General features: G+C 45.2%; 3 protein-coding genes and 1 long non-coding RNA gene across 10 annotated transcripts in view; 3 read left to right on the forward strand and 1 right to left on the reverse strand.

Annotated features, from left to right (window-relative positions):
* The window catches only part of dok4 (docking protein 4), a 54,128-nt gene extending 52,149 nt beyond the window's left edge, over positions 1–1,979 (forward strand). Inside the window, exon 8 of the mRNA XM_052064096.1 lies at positions 1,834–1,979. Coding sequence (XP_051920056.1) covers positions 1,834–1,979 — 146 coding nt within the window. The remainder of the gene's footprint in view (positions 1–1,833) is intronic.
* Positions 1,980–2,592: 613 nt separating this feature from the next.
* nadsyn1 (NAD synthetase 1) overlaps positions 2,593–18,843 on the forward strand; it is a 75,840-nt gene continuing 59,589 nt past the window's right edge. For 3 of the 7 annotated variants that reach the window (XM_052063925.1, XM_052063923.1, XM_052063924.1), the window contains exon 1: positions 2,593–3,139. In XM_052063925.1, coding sequence (XP_051919885.1) covers positions 3,055–3,139 — 85 coding nt within the window. In that variant the 5' untranslated portion in view covers positions 2,593–3,054. The remainder of the gene's footprint in view (positions 3,140–18,843) is intronic. The other 4 variants (XM_052063921.1, XM_052063920.1, XM_052063922.1 and 1 more) reach the window with 2 other exon arrangements.
* On the reverse strand, positions 3,875–7,259 carry LOC127599818 (uncharacterized). The gene is made up of 2 exons (XR_007962169.1): positions 6,950–7,259; positions 3,875–5,297 (listed from the first exon to the last, which is right to left on the reverse strand). It is a non-coding gene; the product is annotated as an uncharacterized LOC127599818 (long non-coding RNA).
* LOC127599777 (uncharacterized) lies at positions 9,977–12,708 on the forward strand. Its single transcript, XM_052064011.1, has 2 exons — positions 9,977–11,469; positions 11,616–12,708. The coding sequence occupies exons 1-2, from the start codon at positions 11,425–11,427 to the stop codon at positions 12,531–12,533; spliced, it is 963 nt and encodes a 320-aa protein (XP_051919971.1). The 5' UTR covers positions 9,977–11,424; the 3' UTR covers positions 12,534–12,708.

Here is an 18,843-nt window from a genome sequence, read left to right on the forward strand (position 1 = left end):
ATCCGCCCGGAGTTCCTCAAGGCTCTGGATGTTGTGGGGCTGTCCTGGTTGACACGCCTCTGCAACATCGCGTGGACAACAGGGAGAGTGCCTCTGGATTGGCAGACCGGGGTGGTCGTCCCTCTTTTTAAAAAGGGGGACCGGAGGGTGTGTTCCAACTACAGAGGGATCACACTCCTCAGCCTCCCTGGTAAGGTCTATTCAGGGGTGCTGGAGAGGAGGGTCCGTCAGGAAGTCGAGCCTCAGATTGAGGAGGAGCAGTGTGGTTTTCGTCCCGGCCGTGGAACAGTGGACCAGCTCTACACCCTTAGCAGGGTCCTTGAGGGTATGTGGGAATTCGCCCAACCAGTCTACATGTGTTTTGTGGACTTGGAGAAGGCGTTTGACCGTGTCCCTCGGGGAGTTCTGTGGGGGGTGCTTCGTGGGTATGGGGTACCGAACCCCCTGATACGGGCTGTTCGGTCACTATACCACCGATGTCAGAGTTTGGTTCGCATCGCCGGCAGTAAGTCGGAATCGTTTCCAGTGGAGGTAGGACTCCGCCAAGGCTGCCCTTTGTCGCCGATTCTGTTCATAACCTTTATGGACAGAATTTCTAGGCGCAGCCGAAGCGTTGAGGGAGTCCGTTTTGGGGGCCTCAGTATTTCATCCCTGCTTTTTGCAGATGATGTGGTGCTGTTGGCTCCTTCAAACGGGGCTCTCCAACTCTCACTGGAGCGTTTCGCAGCCGAGTGTGAAGCGGTTGGGATGAAAATCAGCACCTCCAAATCTGAAACCATGGTCCTCAGTCGGAAAAGGGTGGAGTGCCCCCTCCGGGTCGGGGAGGAGATCTTACCCCAAGTGGAGGAGTTCAAGTATCTTGGGGTCTTGTTCACGAGTGGGGGTAGGAGGGAGCGGGAGATCGACAGGCGGATCGGTGCAGCGTCTGCTGTGATGCGGACGTTGTATCGGTCTGTCGTGGTGAAGAAGGAGCTGAGCCAAAAGGCGAAGCTCTCAATTTACCGGTCGATCTACGTCCCAACCCTCACCTATGGTCACGAGCTATGGGTCGTGACCGAAAGAACGAGATCCCGGATACAAGCGGCTGAAATGAGTTTTCTCCGCAGGGTGTCCGGGCTCTCCCTTAGAGATAAGGTGAGAAGCTCAGTCATCCGGGAGGGGCTCAGAGTCGAGCCGCTTCTCCTCCACATCGAGAGGAGCCAGATGAGGTGGCTTGGGCATCTGATTCGGATGCCTCCTGAGCGCCTCCCCGGTGAGGTGTTCCGGTCATGTCCCACCGGGAGGAGACCCAGAGGAAGACCCAGGACACGCTGGAGAGACTATGTCACCCAGCTGGCCTGGGAACGACTCGGGATCCCCCGGGGAGAGCTGGAAGAAGTAGCTAGGGAGAGGGAAGTCTGGGCTTCCCTGCTAAAGCTGTTGCCCCCGCGACCCGGCCCCGGATAAGCGGTAGATGATGGATGGATGGATGGAAAATAAAAAAGAGGGGTTCAGATTGAGTCTTTAAACAGCATCAGCCCACTTTGTTTGTTTTATGCACGTCATTTCCTATAACTTCTATTCCAGTGTGCACCAATACTTGACCAAATCAATACTGACTTTCATAAAGGGGTGCAAGAACACTGATAGGTTGAAATACATACTGCTTTGAAGCCTACCCACTCAAAAATCCATTATTAGGGTTGAGAGCATGGAAGAACATCAACTATGAGTTCATAACAGTGCATAGCTACAACTGAAAATGGTGCAAGTTCATTAGCAAAGTGTTGGTCCTTACATATACTGTCTGTGCATTGTAAAAACAAAAAAAAACTGTGTGTGCTTCATCTGCAGGCAATGCCTCAGAAGAGCTGCTGCTGACACATTCTTTTGCTGCTGAGCACTGTGCTTCTCTGCCCTTTGAAAATGCGCTCGCAAAGTCCCAGCCCAATATAAACTCACATTGCCAGAGACTTGAGCCAACCTTGCCAGGACACTGACACATTCATACATGGTTGTGACTGTTATGATCAAATCTGCTCAAAGCATCAATAAATGTATCTTTGTCAACTAATAATCTCTTTTGAAGTTCACATTTGAAAATAATTCGGGTTATCTCACTGTCAGAGTTTGTCTCCACTCTGAATCACAATTTAATGGACGTGCATCGACCTCACAGTGCAGAGTTAACGGGTTCGATTCCAGCTCCGGCCTTCCTGTGCGGTGTTTGCATGTTTTCCCTGTGCCTTAACCGCTAAGGCCAGGCCGTGCGGCACCATCAGCATTTCGAGCAGCGATAGAGCATGCAGTCTAGTGCATGATCAAGCAACGTTGCTTATCTGCAAAATAACTGGTCAGCATTCATTGGTACGAACAGTTACTTACATTTTACCACTGCTCGGTGTCAAATTCCCATTACAACTTACCGTCGCCTGACAGCCAAGAAATTACTTATTTTAGATTTTTATACTTTAAAAAAATCCAAACGATTGACGTGAATATATGAGATGTGGGTTTTTATTTTGAAGGTGACCAACGTCGCTCGATGACGATAGATTACCGTAAGGCACAGTACAGTATTCACAATCGCAGTTGCGCCTCACTTGACTTCAATTTTGCTGGTTCGACCGCAGTGTCTTGGCTATGGGAAATTGTAAGCAAAGACGTACTATGAAGCCTGCTGTTGACTGGATCATTTTCTTGACAAGCAATTGAGGGCAGAATTTACATAAAATGAAACATATTTATGATGTAGGTTGGGAAAGAATGAGCTTCAGGCTCTTTGGTTGTGACGAGCAGCCACCACTGCCTGGCACCTGAAGGGCTCCGCAGTAAATGAATTAAGGAACCCCACGGGCTGCTCCATTTTCCACATTCAAAATGGCAACGCATATGACGTACAACTCAGTGCATAAGGCGGTATTATTCTTGATTCCTATGTTGCTCGGAAAGACGCGAAATGTGCCCTTCGTGTGGTGACAGGCCTAAAGAAACAGATCTCTAATTCCATTGAAACATATAAGGTGATTATTCAATTGTAGGGTAGTAGCGTTGCAGAATTACCTTACCAAAAGAATGGGAAGGAAAGTCACTCTTGCAACGTGTTCGTTGGATCAGTGGGCGTTGGAGTTTGACGGCAACTTTGAGAGAATACTGAAAAGTAAGTCACGTTTTGAGATTTATATGACTAATGTCTTGGCTGTTGTGCCTTGATCACGATCGTTATCATCCCAAACAGCTATCAAAAGACAACAACTTCTGAATAAACATCACGGTGCGTAACTAATACATGATGTATTTTTTGGGTCATGTCTCCTGAACTTTTTTTTAACAGAAAATGTTTACTTGTTTGTTGTACACATTCCTATCCAATGTGCACATTGGGCATCTTCGTATTTTATTTATCGATCATTTGTTTATTAACTTAATAATATTGATTTAACGAAATTTCCTCTTTGTTATATTATCCTTCGGTGTCCGAGCAGGATGACCCGGAAATACATGAAGGAAAGGTTGGTTCGAATCACACGTATCAAGCGCTGATCGCGCAAGCATTTTTCACTACGCGGACTTCGACACGAAAGAGTTGTTTACTGACTGATTTGGTGATTTGTGAATGCACACGACATGGAGAAATATGTTGAAACATTGCATAAGCAAGAACGTAGCCGGTATTTCGAAAAAAAAAATGCTGTTATTGGCAAGGATCCTTATCAGACAAAGACATCTGAATGGAGTGATGATGTGATTGAAAAAATAAAGTACCGGTAATAACTTGAATATAAGATTTAGTTTTATTTTCATTAGTACAAATGCTGTTATTGGCAAGGATCCTTATCAGATTAAGAAATATGAATGGAGTGATGATGTGATTGAAAAAATAAAGTAATAACTCGAATACAAGATTTAGTTTTATTTTCATTAGTACAAAATTATTTCTTCCAGAATAAATAACAAAAACATGTCTTTAATGTTCTTTGTAAAATATACTTTGCCAAAGTATATGTATCACAATACCACTGATACATATTACACATCAAAGTGAATAATGTTTATGCCTGCTTCAATCAAAAGGTACAACAGATGGACACATGTTAGACACACAAAGACAATCGTGTCCAGAATTGTACACTCATCACTAGGTTTTGAAGGCAGGTAATCTATTGGACAAGTAGCACCAAGGATCATGAATTTCTGTCGCACAGTTCCTATTAGACGCTCCACATGAATCCTGACATTGGCTATTTTCCTTGTCGATTCAACTTCGCACTCAGCTGTGTTTTCCCTTTAAATGAAAGCTGGATATTTAACTTCTGCTCCCACAGGTGCTACCACTTCCTGAATGTCTGCTAGTATGAAATCTCCATTTATAAGGTTATTCAAAAATTTACAGTTTGCTGTCAAGTACTTGTCAGTCACTCTTCCACCCCAGCCTTCTGAGATGAAACTGACACTTCCCTGAGGAGTAATCCCTATTAAGTACTTAGCTGTATTATGATGCTTGTAGTTGGACCAGGTTTGTGCCCTTGCAGTCATGTTGGAAGGTCTGTCGGTGAACATTTCGAAGCAGTCAATAATACAGGTAACTCTGCGACCAAAGTATTTACGGAAAGCCATAGGCATTGTGTCCTGAAGTTCATTTCGCTCCGGTCATCGCACTAAAGGTTGCAGTACATAATACATCAGATTCAGTGTATCCAAGAATGCTTTAAACACTGTTGTTTTTGAAACTCCAAACCTGTAACTGAGATCTATAATTGGCATATTAAGTCTTAATCTCATCAGGGTGATCATGAGTTTTTGAAATTTGTTCAAAGTAGAATGTCTATTTTCACTCATTTCAGGAGCCAAAAGATTAAACAGTGCCATTAGTGTCATAAAACTTGGTAACCTGGTGTAATATTTAACTTTATCATTGTCATTTTAAAAGTCCTCTCGCAAGTTTGCCTTCATCTTATGCACGGTGCTCTTCAAACACTCATTTTGTTCTGTCAATAGTTGGTTTTCTTTCCTCAGCTGAGAAATTTCTTCATTTGCCAAATCCAGCTTCTCAGCATCAGACAATACCTCTACCTCCTCAGGTACCTCTGGTAATGATCCTTCTGTTTCCGCTGGTCAATCAGCTCTACTGTAAGCTTGCAAGTATGTGCTGAGTTCCAAAAGACTCATATCGGCTTCAGTCTTTTTCCTTGCATCTTTCCTGTTGAGAAGTCTCTCATGTCTGATAGCAGCTTTTGATGGTGATCTTGGAGTTTCATACCCTAATAGTTTGCTTGGTGCCGAATCGGGATCAGTTTCATCATCCAAGTGAGGCTTTCCTGAAATGCAAACATAAATATTAACTATTTATACCAAGAGGGATTACTTTAGCTTACTCACAGTGGAATAACATTTAATTAGAATGTATACCTTACACCAGGCTAGTTACATTTTTCTTCTCATGTAGTGCATTATATAGTACTAGTGCTCAACTCTAAAAATCATATTAATTTATAAATACACATTTATAATATAAACATAATGTCTACTACTATTATCCATATACCAGTATATAAGAAATAGGGAAATATGTTCTATGCCCCCCTTCCTCAACTGGCGGACCGCGATCCACGACCGGACCGCCGACCTCTGTCCGGGCCTCCTCTGTCCGGACCCTCGGCAAATTGTATAAAATAATAACTTATAAAGTGATTTTTACGTTATACATTTTATATTTGTGGACTATAATCTGCGCATTACCGTGATGGCTTGTTAAAATTATCCGTTGTATTCTTTGCGTGCACTAACAGTTGTAGCAGAGGACTGTGGCAGCGCGACTTTGTGTGTATGTTATGTTTGACTCACTGGAGACCCTGGCTGAGCAGGGCATGTCGGCGATAACGATGCGCTGATTGGCTCCTCTGAACTGAAGGTGTGGCCATACATGTGCGTCAGCATATACAATGCGCTGATTGGCTCCTTTGAACTTAAGGTGGGCCCATACATAAGCGTCAGCACGCGTCTATCCCAATACACACGCATTCAAAATGATGATTGTGTCAGGAAACAGACGCATGCGTGACGCCACAGTGTGATCACAGCTTCAGCCCAGCAGAGCCGCACATAGACAATTAGACCAAACGAATCGCGGGAGGTTTCGATTGTGTGCAGTTCTGCTCCCGTCTACTTTGCAGCTGTTTAATAGCAGAACACCGCAACATGGTAAATGAACATCACAATGGCGTCCTCAAATAATATTTGCATGCCTCAGACATTGGATTCACCTATATAAAATGGTTCTTAACTCCTCTTCTGATATATTTTTTAAGTGATTTCAGAAGGGATGTGAAAAGGGGAATTGTACAAATGAAAAGGATATTTTTGTTTTCATGTTTATTTTGGTAAAATTAGTATTTTGTTTTGTTTTTGTTAAACTAAGGGAAAAAAGACAAAAGGCGCTTATAAATAAAATTTATTATTATTATTATTACTGTTTAACAAAGTTAAAGTAAAAATGTCTTATTTCCCTAAAAGTGCTATTTCTATAATTAAGCAGGCACAACTTAAATAAAAGAGTTCCTGTGCCTCAACGCAATGCCTCTCATTATTTGCTGTGTACTGGCAAAGTGAATAATTGTTATTTTCATGCACCCCATTTTTGGTTGGTTGTGAGTAGTGTTGATTTGTATAAGCTTGGCTTGACCATACTAAATGGGCATATAGCCCTTCTCCCCATGACCGCCGTGCATAGGACTGGACCTTGGTCTTATTAAAAAAAAAAAAAAGTGGACCGACAGCATTTCTAGTTGAGAACCACTGCACTATGCCATGACACGACACAAGGAAAATGACAATGCACACGGTGTACCATGTGCACGTTATGCATTTCGATCGTAATACGTGCCAGAGCACTCTTTGTTTTTCATGTTAACTTATCTGTTATTATCTGATACATTAACTCTATAACTATGATGAAGTTTTGTTTACATACCCGATATGAAGTGATCAGAACACACACGAAGTTGGTCGTAAATTTTCACTTCAGAACGGTTGATACCAGCAAGCCACTGTCTTCTACGTCGCTCACTTTTCTTTTCTGCTGCCTCTCCTTGGCCTTTTAGAACCCTAGGAATGCGATAAAACTCTTTTTATCCCTCCCACCTCGGTTGTGACAGTTGACAAGAGTCAGCGGCATATTCTTGGATGAATGAACATTCACAATAGACTTCGTCTATGGCCTGTTTATAACAGCCCTCCAATATGGCCGCCGGTAGTGCATTGTGGATAATTGCAAAAAGGACGGAACCTCTCTCTCCCTCTCTCTCTCTCTCCCTCTCTCTCTCTCTCCCTCTCTCTCTCTGTATATATATAATATATATATATATATATATATATACTGTATTTTCACGACTATTCGACGCACCGTACGGTTGGGCGCAGTCTCATTAATGGGTGACATTTCTGTATTTTACACATAGACAGACCGCACTGTACCAATGGCCGCAGTTTTACAGTGGTAAAACATACGCCAGCTTAAACATACGGCATGCATGCGCGCACGCTAACACATTAGCTTGAAGCATACGGTAGCATGCCAAGACATACAGATACAAGCTAAAAACACGTTTTTAAAAAGGCAACGAAAGCAGAACTGAGTTCGGGTGTATTTTATTTAGCCATCGTTACAATGTTATCACGTTTTTCGATCAATCATCACCCAGAAATCCATCAAAGTCGTCATCCTCTGTATCAGAAGCAGAGGACTGCACATCCCAGTTGTCATTGAACGCATCACATGCTAGTGTGAGTTGCTACACATTGCCGAGCGGAAAGAAGGAGCAGCAAGAGCAAAGTCAACATTTCTCTCGTGTGAAGCTTTCCCACATTTGAAAGTAAAGAACAGAGCGAAACATGGTGGCAGCGCGTGTGTGTGTAGAAAGAATTGAACAATTGTGCAAGTACCGTAATCCATCAAAAACGTCGCGTTCCCTCTCGTTGTTGCGTATTGTGGCGTAACTCGCCCAGCGCTGCCTCTCACTCTTTGTAAAGTTGTGTTTACCATCGATCATCCATTGTTCCCAAGCCGTTCGCAACTTTACTTTGAACGCCCGGTTGATGTCAATGTCCAGCGGTTGGAGTTCTTTAGTCAAGCCTCCGGGAAGAACGGCAAGCTCAGAGTTCATTTGCTTGACTTACGAGTTCATTTGCTTGACTGAGCGCCTACGAAGCTCAGCTTAAAATGAGCTTCTTTGTCGAATTTATTTTCGGGGGTTTTTAGAAACTAAAACCGAAGTTGTTTTGCAACAATGCACATTGCCACACTCTATACAGGTACCTGCTTGCGGCGTCCCTTTAGCGTCCACCTACACGCCCACCCTTCACCATTGGCGGACTGCTCCCCAGCTTGCCTGTCCTCTCTCTCTCTCTCTCTCTCTCTCCCTCTCCATATATGTATATATACACGCCCACCCTTCCCTGATTGGCCGACTTCTTTCCCGCATGCCTGGCCACAGTCACTTCCGCCTTTTCTCTATATAAACAGCGTGTCGGCTGTCAGTCAGATTTTGGAACTCAGCGCATACAAAGGACGCTCCGCACTATAAGGCGTCCTGTCCATTTTGGAGAAAATTTAAGACTTTTAATGGCGCCTTATAGTCGTGAAAATACGGTATATATATATCAGTGGCGATTGCTCTCGGACTGCAAGGGAAGCTCAGCTTCCCCTAAAACAGGGGTGTCAAACTCAGGTCCTGGAGGGCCGCTTTCCTGCATGTTTTCCAAGTCTCCCTGTTGCAACACACCTGATTGGCACACACTGGATGGCAGTGGGAGGTGTCAGCGACGGGAATTCGAACCGGGAATTAGGGAGGGAAAGAAATTTATGGAAAATAATTCGTCAAGTCATTCCTCCATTTTTTCCTTCCATCTAATATTATTTTTATCCCGTACATCAGCTCTCCCGGTAACGGGCTAATGGACAAGGGAACTCAACGGTAAATCAGAGGTCGGGATGTGGAAAAAGGGAGGAGCGGCGACGACTGACTGGCCTCGACACTTTCTCACCAATTTTCACTACCCAAATCCTCCTCACCCCTTTTTCCCTTTATTTCGCAAGCCGAACACGGAGAGAGATTCGCCTAGATTCTAACTGCCTCCGTTTTATACAAAACTGATTTTGCGCAGTCCACACGATCTTCCTTCGTTCCGTCTTTTCGTCCTCGATGAGTAACCATCTCAGAGTCAGAGAACTAACAGAGCGAATACTGCGCTTTTACGGCAGCTCACTCTCATCATTTTTATGCTGTTGCAATTGGTATCACACCTAGGTAAACTTTAATCACCGTTGTTACAGTCATTCGGGTTTGTTTTAAGTTATTTTTGTAGGTTTGGGCATAACCTAAAAGCCGTAGTAAAAAGATATATAATTTAGTATGATGGAAGTTTGTCCTTAGATATCGATCTTCGGAGCCTCCGTGCCGTTCACACTTTTTTATTCATAGGAGGGTGTGATGGTAGAGTTTTCAATTATCGTGAGAGGATAAAGACAAGGACTCATATAGTGTATATATGCAATCCATAGGTTTGTAATGCAATGCTCTTCTTTTTTCTCACATGATGCGGACCAGCTAGCCGGCTGGTTTATTATTCACAGCTATGATAAATAAAAACAACATCTCCAACCTTTTAATACTGATTACAATTTTTATTCCAAGTCACTCTTAAATAATGAAAATAGTAATATACCGTACCATACCATATCGTAATACAGCCTCATTAACACATTTCAAATCCCGCCTCAAAACACATCTGTTTCGACAAGCCTATTCACTCAGACCATAAAGCCATTATTTTTATTATTTTTATTTATTTATTTTTGTTGTATTTTTTCTTATCTTATTTGATGTAGTTTTTAACATTGTACTCGTGATTTTAACTGCTTGTTGTAAGGTGTCCTTGAGTTTCTAGAAAGGCGCCCACAAATAAAATGTATTATTATTATTATTATTATTATTACCCTATGTTCGCGATGAAAAGTAAAAGATAAGATTAAAAAAAACCTTTATTAGTCTCGCAATGGAGAAATTCACGATTCACAGCAGCAAAGTAATGATTGGAAGAAGTACAACAACAAAATATAGGAGCTGCTGGAAAGGCAGCCACTCACGCGGCACCATTTTGAAGTCAAAATATCAAAAATAACACAACACAACACATAGGACACAGACAGTCGTGCAATCTTCCCCACTTTTCTGCATACACTTTGTTGTCTGAGGCAGTTATAGATGAAAGAGGAGAGGATCAAAGTCTCCTTTCACCAGTGGATCAGAGCCATAATGCTGAAAATGTGCATACGTCTGCTACAAGCTAAGTTTTGAAAACAAACATGAAGCTGTAACGTCCATTGACGAAAAAGAGATTGGCTCACATCTCCTGTCTCATGTAAATCCACTTCAATTCCAAGCCGCAACTCGCATTTCCACGTCCGCATCGGTGCGCCACGCTAACGCTCCTTTCTTCTCATCGTCGGTTCCTCAAGCCTTACATCCATCCAGCCGCAGACCATTCAACAGCACAGATCTCTGCGCTGAACAAAGTGGGGATGTGAAAAATGTTGCCCATAACAGGCGCAAGAATCAAGCGCCCCGGGACTGTCCAGCAACGACATTCCTCCCAGTCAAAAACGGTACTAGTATACCCATGCTGCCGAGAAGGCGCAACCACCAAGCACAGAGTTTCCTCCTTGATGAATGTTGTGGCCAAAAGATGCTGAAAAAAGTCCACATCAGGTCCACACGACGTAACAACAAACACAAAGTGACAAACCAAACCAAAAAAAACAACAAAAAAAAGCAAGGCTCATGAGAGCACTTGCCGACGGCTGGCTACTCGGGTGCCATTTTGACTTGGGATAGAAAATTGAAAGATATAAAAGGGTAAATGAGAAGGATCCATAAAACAAAAGGGTATATCATTTTCACGCAATGACATTATCCCGTAAGCGCATTTCTAAAGCTATTCTCTTTTTTAGTGTCTATCATCGGATCGTCTTCCGCAAATTGATCAGGTCCCGAGGTTCGACTTGCCTGATTAATAATAATTTTTTTTCCCTTTTTGGTTTTTCTGTATTTCATCGCATATATTATATATTATATTATATATTATACGTTTCATCTAATCAACCCAGTCTGTCACCTGGTTCCTGCCTGTCCGTCACAACAGAGCAGGTGAGGAACCAACTGAAGAAGATGAATGTGAGGAAGGCAGCAGGTCCGGACAAGATCAGTTCCCGGCTCCTCAGGATCTGCTCTGACCAGCTGTGTGACATTGTCCAGCACATGTTCAACCTGAGACTGAAGCTGGGCATAGCTCCACAGCTGTGGAAAACTTTGTGCCTGGTCCCAGTGCCCAAGACCCCACCCTAAGGAGCTGAAGAGCTACAGACCGGTGGCGCTGACGTCTCACCTGATGAAGACGCTGGAGAGACTCGTCCTCGCCCACCTTCGACCACTGGTGAGCCCGGCACTGGATCCGCTGCAGTTTGCCTATCAGCCTGGCATCGGTGTGGAAGACCCCATTATCTATCTCCTCCACTCAGTGCTGTCACACTTGGAGAAGGCTGGGAGCACTGTGAGAATCATGTTCTTTGATTTCTCCAGTGCCTTCAACACCATCCAGCCCAACTTGCTGGGAGGCAACTGCAGAACGCCGGAGTGGACCACCATCTCACAGCATGGATCATAGACTACCTCACAAATCGGCCGCAGTACGTGAGATTGCAGAGCTGTGAGTCGGACAGGCTTCTCTGCAGCACTGGAGCGCCGCAGGGGACTGTTCTGGCTCCATTCCTGTTCATCCTCTACACCTCAGACTTCAGACACGCCACTCCAAACTGCCACCTTCAGAAGTTCTCCGATGACTCTGCGATTGTTGGCCTCATTACAGAGGGGGACGATCGGGGGTACAGGGGACTGACCTCCAGATCAACCCTAGGAAAACTAGGAGTTGGTGGTGGATTTCTGCAGGAAACATCCTCACCAGCACCGATGAACTTCCAGGGTATGGGCATAGAGAGGGTGACCTCCTACAAGTACCTAGGTGTTCTTCTGAACAACAAATTGGACTGGTCTACAAACACGGACGCCCTGATTAGGAAAGGTCAGAGCCTCTTCCTACTCAGGAAACTGAGGTCTTTTTGGGTCCAGGGGTCGCTCCTTAAGACTTTCTGTAACTCGGTGGTGGCCTCGGCCATCCATTATGGTATTGTCTGGTCAGGCAGCATCTCAGCCCGGGACAGAAAGAGATTGGATCGACTGGTCAGGAAGGCCAGTTCTGTCCTGGGTTGCTCCCTTGACACTCTGGAGGAGGTGGGCAACAGAATGATGCTAACTAAGCTAAAAGCTATGATGGCCAGTCCCTCCCAGCCGCTCCAGCCCGCCCTGATAGCACTTGGTAGCTCCTTCAGCCAGAGACTGTTACACCCGCCCTGCAAGAAGGAGAGATACCGACGCTCGTTCCTACCGACTGCTGTCAGGCTGCTGAATAAAAATAACAACAATAATAATAATTATAATTAAATGATGTGAAAGACAATTGTAAATAGCACTGCGATTTATCCATTTTGTATTTATTTTGCCCTTAATTGAATGGTGTTTGTTGTTTTTTTTTTCTTCTTTCTACCCACATTCTTGCTGCTGGAGGCTGTAAATTTCCCCAGTGTGGGACAAATAAAGGATATATTATCTTATTTTATTCTTCTTGGTTTTAACAATTTTGGGGAAGAACACAAGGTGTCTAGTTGGTCAAGATTTCCTTACCAATCCCAGGACGGCCTCAGTCGAGCCCGCTCCGGCAAAAGTAATAATTTTTCACAAGATCGAATCTTAGACAGGTCTCCACCGCGAATATCTGAGTTCGGGGTCATCATGGTATATCCAATTTAGGTCAAATTCAGGTTTAGGTGGAAAAAAGGAGAAAGATCGCCTATTACAGCGACACTGAGGGGATTTAACAAGGAAGCTCAAATAGGGAACCAAAAGGTTTAAGAAAGAGGAACCGGGTGGAGGAAGCCTCCCGCGCACGGGGAAGTTTCCTCCGGAGACCGAGGTATGTACTGTTGGGCTCATTTCGCCCGCTAGCTCTCAATTCCTCGATCCCCTGCTCCCCCGGATCCTTTTCTCCGGAGATTGAGATCTGTGCTGGTGCCGTTGGGCATCATCTTGGCCGCCGGCTCTCAGATCCTCAATTCACTCCGTTGTCCCATTCCCCTTGAGTTCCTCTAAGTCCTCTCAGACGATCCATCACGCAGGACCGCTCGGTCCGGAGTGCCTACGCAGGACCGCACCCTATTTCGCGATCTCCTTTTAAAGCTTCGGTCCCCGCAAAGTCGGTCCTAACTGAAAGTCACATGTTCGTTCTCGAATGTTCTCTCTCCTCCCAGGCAAGGAGAAGGGATGTTCTGGGTCCTCCCAGGCAAGGAGGAGGGAGCACAACCCGAGTGTGGGAATTCTTCTCGGACTGTGGAAATTCATCTCGGGCCGCCTTCATCTGGTTTAAACCGGTTGGGGGGACCTCAGGTCCCAGGCGAGGTTGAATCAGGACAGGTTGCGCAATCCTTTCTGGTTTGAGCCGGTTGGTGTTTTGCTTGTGTCAACCGGGGACAGCTCTTGTGTGCCGGTTCAGCCTCCCAATGATAGACAGTCTCTTTATGCAGCATTCTGCAGCTTGGTTATCATGTATGTACATCAACACAATGCTTACTTTTTCTCCCGAAAGCACTAGGTTCTTAAACCTTTAACATTTGTTGCACATCATATGATATTACTTGGAGATAAAGCAATAGTCACAAGGTAAAGTTCTTCACTCAAAGCAGTTTCATAGGCATTTCTTAGCATTTGATTAACATCTTTAGTCCTCTAAATAATGTTACTTTAGTAATGACTGAAAAGTCAAGAAAAAAAATGTTTTATTCCCTTAAGCGTTCTTTAAGCTTTGCTAAATCTTCATTATTTGCTGAATGCATAATTATATCGTAAGGCTTTTTGAGGAGCATTGACTCTGGTATGTATTCTCAACCGATACTTAATCTACTAATTTACTTAAACTCATGGGTCAGGATTTGCGGGGCTGGCTCTAATGGCTTTTATTATAACTCTGCTGCCCTCTAGTGTTCAAATTAGGAATTGTACCAATCACTGACCTTTTAGTGTAGCCACCCAAGTGGGCAATTTTTCAATTCGCATTCTGTTCTGAGTTGAGCTGGAGACTTCTAATCCTCTTAGCGACACTCTTTGTTGTAAACAACTAGCGACAAATTAATCTTTTATTTCTGGTGGGTTTTATTGTAGTTCCTGTAGTTGTCGGACACAAATTCCCTGGAAAAGACGCCTTTTTGGTATGACAGGGTCACAGATAATTTTCTTGAAAAGGAACGGAGAGGAGAATTCACGTATAAATAAACTGACACATTTTAAGATGTTGGCCAAAATTGAGCTTCCCCACTGAGATATATATAAAAAAAAAACTCCTCTCAACCCTCGGGTGGTGTCCGTCCCTCATTCAGCTCGGTCCTATACCAGAGGCCAGGAAGCTTGAGGGTTCTGCACAGTATCCGTGCTGTTCCCACCACTGCACATTTCTGGACTGAGATGTCCGATGCTGTTCCCGGGATCTGTTGCAACCACTCATCTAGTTTGGGGGTCACTGCCCCGAGTGCTCCGACCACCACAGGCACGACTGTCACCTTTCCCTTCCAGGCTCTCTCCAGCTCCTCTCTGAGCCCTTGGTGTTTCTCGTGTTCCTTCTTTCTGATGTTTCCATCACTTGGGACCGCGACATCCACTACAACGGCTTTCCTCTGCCCTTTACCTATGATCACAATATCTGGTTGGTTCGTCATTACCATCTTGTCAGTCTGGATCTGGGAGTCCCACAGGATCTTTGCTCTGTCATTCTCCACCACCTTTGGAGGCGTTTCCCATTTTGACCTTGGGGTTTCCAGTCCATACTCCGCACAGATGTTTCGGTAGACTATGCCAGCCATCTGGTTATGTTGTTCCGTGTAGGCTTTGCCTGCCAGCATCTTACACCCTGCAGTTATGTGTTGGATCGTCTCAGGTGCCTCTTTGCACAACCTACAACTTGGGTCTTGTCTGGTGTGGTATGTCTGGGCCTCAATGGCTCTGGTGGTCAGGGCCTGCTCCTGAGCAGCCAGAATGAGTGCCTCTGTGCTGTCCTTCAGGCCAGCCCTCTCTAGCCACTGATGGGACTTCTTGAGATCAGCCACTTGAGTTAGCCACTTAACGTCCGTCGTCTGAATGTTTTCCTTTTGGCCACCTTATTATTCCTGCAGGGTATCTGATCACTGGGAGGGCATAGCTGTTTATTGCCCACGTCTTACTCTTGCCATTGAGCTGGCTTCTTAGGACTTGCCTCACTCGCTGGAGGTATTTGGCCGTAGCCGCTTTCTTTGTTGCCAGTTCGAGATTGCCATTGGCTTGTGGTTTACCGAGGTACTTGGAGCTGTCCTCAATGTCTGCTATTGTTCCTTCAGGGAGTGAGACCCCTTCAGTGCGGACTACCTTTCCTCTCTTAGTCAACATCCGACTACATTTCTCAAGCCCAAATGACATCCCGATGTCGCTGCTGTAGATCCTGGTTGTGTGGAGTCTATGTCCCTTTCGCTTTTAGCATACAACTTTATGTCATCCATGTAGAGGAGGTGACTGATTGTAGCTTCATTTCTGAGGCGGTATCCACAGCCTGTCTTGGTGATTACTTGCCTTAGTCGGTTCAGTCCTATGCAGAACAGTGGTGGGGAGAGTGCATCACCTTGGTATATGCCACATTTGATGGACACTTGGGTAAGTGGCTTCAAGTGTAGTTTTCCACATCCTCATTGAGTCCGCAACGAAGGCTCTTAGGGTCCTGTTCACCTTATACAACTCCAAGCATTCAATGATCCATGTATGTGGCATTGAGTCATAGGCTTTTTGGTAATCAATCCAGGCTGTGCTTCGCTCATGTCTTGATCCATGTGTCCTCTTATCTTAGCCGCAATGATGCCTGACATGAGCTTCCATGTTGTGGAGAGACAGGTTATTGGCCGATAGTTGGATGGGACTGCACCATTTTGAGGGATCCTTCATGATCAGGATTGTTCGCCCTTCGGTTAGCCATCCTGGGTGAGTCCCATCCCTCGGCAGCTGGTTCATTTGTGCTGCGAGGCGCTCATGGAGTGCTGTGAGTTTCTTTAGCCAGTAGGTGTGGACCATGTCCGTCCTGGTGCTGTCCAGTTCTTCATATCTGAGACTCTTTCCTGTATGTCTGCCACTGTTATGATAACTGGGTTCGGTTCAGGGATTTTGCTGTGCTCTTCATGGCTTCCATGGTTTCTCTTATAGCCAAGCATCTCAAGGATCACTGATGCTGAAGCGTATATCAGCTCATTGGTTTCCGTGATCGTTACGGTAGGGATCGCCCTCAGTGCTGCATTCACACTTTCCATGAGGCTTTCAGGTGGTACTTCAAATGAGGGTAGTTCGAGTGTGGGTTTTTTCTCCCTCTCTCCCTCCCCTGTGGTTTCTTTCTGACCTTCGGGTTGAGTGAACGCTGGCGCGTTTTGGCTGCCGCTGCTCAACCCGTATTGTTTTGTGTTTTTTGTTATTGTAAAGTGTCCTTGGGTGTCTTGAAAAGCGCTTATAAATAAAATGTATTATTATTATTATTATTCACATAGCCGTTGTAATCGGTTTCTAGGTTGCCCAGCTTTCATTCTCGCCATGATCTTGGCTTTCAGGTCAGTTGCTGCCTCGCTCAGCATTTCATTCATTGGGGCTGGCCTCCCAATCTCATCATCTGCATTCATTGGGGCTTGCCTCCCAATCTCTGGTATGACCACCATGGAACCTGCGTTGTACCTCATAAATGTCAAGTTGTGACAGCAGTTGCCGTTTGTGGATGTTGGAACACTGAGCTACGAGTTGTTTCGTGGTCAACCGTGACTGTGGGTTTCGAAGTAACCATTTAGCCCACATTCTCTGCATGTAACCCCTCTGACCAGGGTTGCTTGAGTAGTAGCATTCCAACAGAGCCATGTTGTTGCATCTCGCCCATCTCCGCTTTGTTCCAGTAGCTAATTTTTCATCAAGGTGCTCTGCTTCCCCAGCACGCGACGCAGACCTTCTTTGGCTGGGCGACGTCTGAGCCGGCATGTCATTCATTTTATTGTCTCTCATGTTGTATGAGGTAGGCATTAGCGTGAAGTATCTATCTATCTATCTATCTATCTATCTATCTATCTATCTATCTATCTATCTATCTATATCTACAGTAGATATATATCTATATACGTACAGATAGATAGCTATATACACACACACATTCATTCATTCATTTTCCGAACCGCTTTATCCTCACTAGGGTCATGGGGGGTGCTGGAGCCTATCCCAGCCATCTTCGGGCAGTAGGCGGGGGACACCCTGAACCGGTTGTCAGCCAATCACAGGGCACACACAGACGAACAACCATCCACGCTCACACCTCTAGAAATATAGAGTGGTGTCCATGCAATGTCAAACCCCATAACAAACCCCTAAACGATACCCCAAACATTAAGATCCTTGAGGGATCTCATCCACCCACAAAGCTTTGTTACCAAGGATCTTCTTAACCACCTAAGTGACTTAAACCCCAGAGATAGGAGAGCTCACCTCAGTGTCCCCAGACTCGGTGGTGTTGAGGAGGTCTACGAAGTCCAACGTCCCGAGTCAAGGTCATCAGTTTCCCATCGCCATTATACACAGTGTTAATGGTGCACTGCTACCCTCTCCTGAGATGCCGGATGGTGGATCAGAATTTCCTTTGAGCTGTCCGGAAGTTGGTTTATGTGAGCTTACCGAACGCCTCTCACAGCGAAGTTATTGCCTCGGCGACCGCGAAAGCTGCATTCTGCTTAACCAGCTATAATACAGCAGTTCTTCCCATTCTGTGTGCAGAATCTTGGCCTTTAAAGAAAACTGGCCATGAGGATTGATGGCTTTGACAGCAAGTCCATCATGAACATCAGCTGGCACCTTCATAATACGAATTCAGACCTCCGAAAACGTTGCCTTCAGCACCCCGCATCTCAACTGGCTGCTGAGAGGCGGATCCGGTGGCTTGGACTTATCTTCCGATTACCCCTGGAAGACCCCACTCATGCCATCTTTTCATTCGACCCAGCGACAGCCGGCTGTAAAAGCCCATGTGGCAGACCCCACACAAGATGGCTTGATGCCATCAAGGAGGATCTCCAGCACCAGGGGCTTATCCTGGAGGACACAGCAGACCTGGCTCATGAGCGTGATCATTGGTGGGCCCTGGTGAAGCTGATCGGCTCTCTGCACTGTGACGACCCCGCCGAATGAGCCCGGGCCCTCGCATCACAAGAGCATTTATTGCTGACTATAGGGGTGTTCACACGGCAACTTTTGCTCCGGTGCAGTACCGGGGCTGCCCCCGTAGAGCGTTCACAAGTACGAAGTTACACTGGTGTAGCCCCTGAAAACAGCGTAAACTGGAGCAAATTTAACCCTGCTCAAGGAGGTGGTTTAAAAATTTGCTCCGGAGTAATTGCTCGTTTGCGGGGCAGCACCAATGTAAAATGGTACTTGTGAATGCTACAGGGGTAGACTCGCAATGCATGAGAAGAATTTATTATATACGGGTAGAATTCGTTGCTTTTGTGCTCTGTTATACTTCCGTCATCTTTCCTTTTGTAGTAGACTGGACTGTCTCGGAGTTGTTTGTGTCGTTTGTTCCTCTGTTGTGTCTTCACAACCCCCCCCCATAGAATTTATTTAGTGATTTCCTCTCTTGCTTTTCTGTTTGGCACATTATATTTGCTTT

This window comes from Hippocampus zosterae, chromosome 4 (assembly GCF_025434085.1).
Source record: "Hippocampus zosterae strain Florida chromosome 4, ASM2543408v3, whole genome shotgun sequence".
NCBI classification, from domain to species: domain Eukaryota; kingdom Metazoa; phylum Chordata; class Actinopteri; order Syngnathiformes; family Syngnathidae; genus Hippocampus; species Hippocampus zosterae.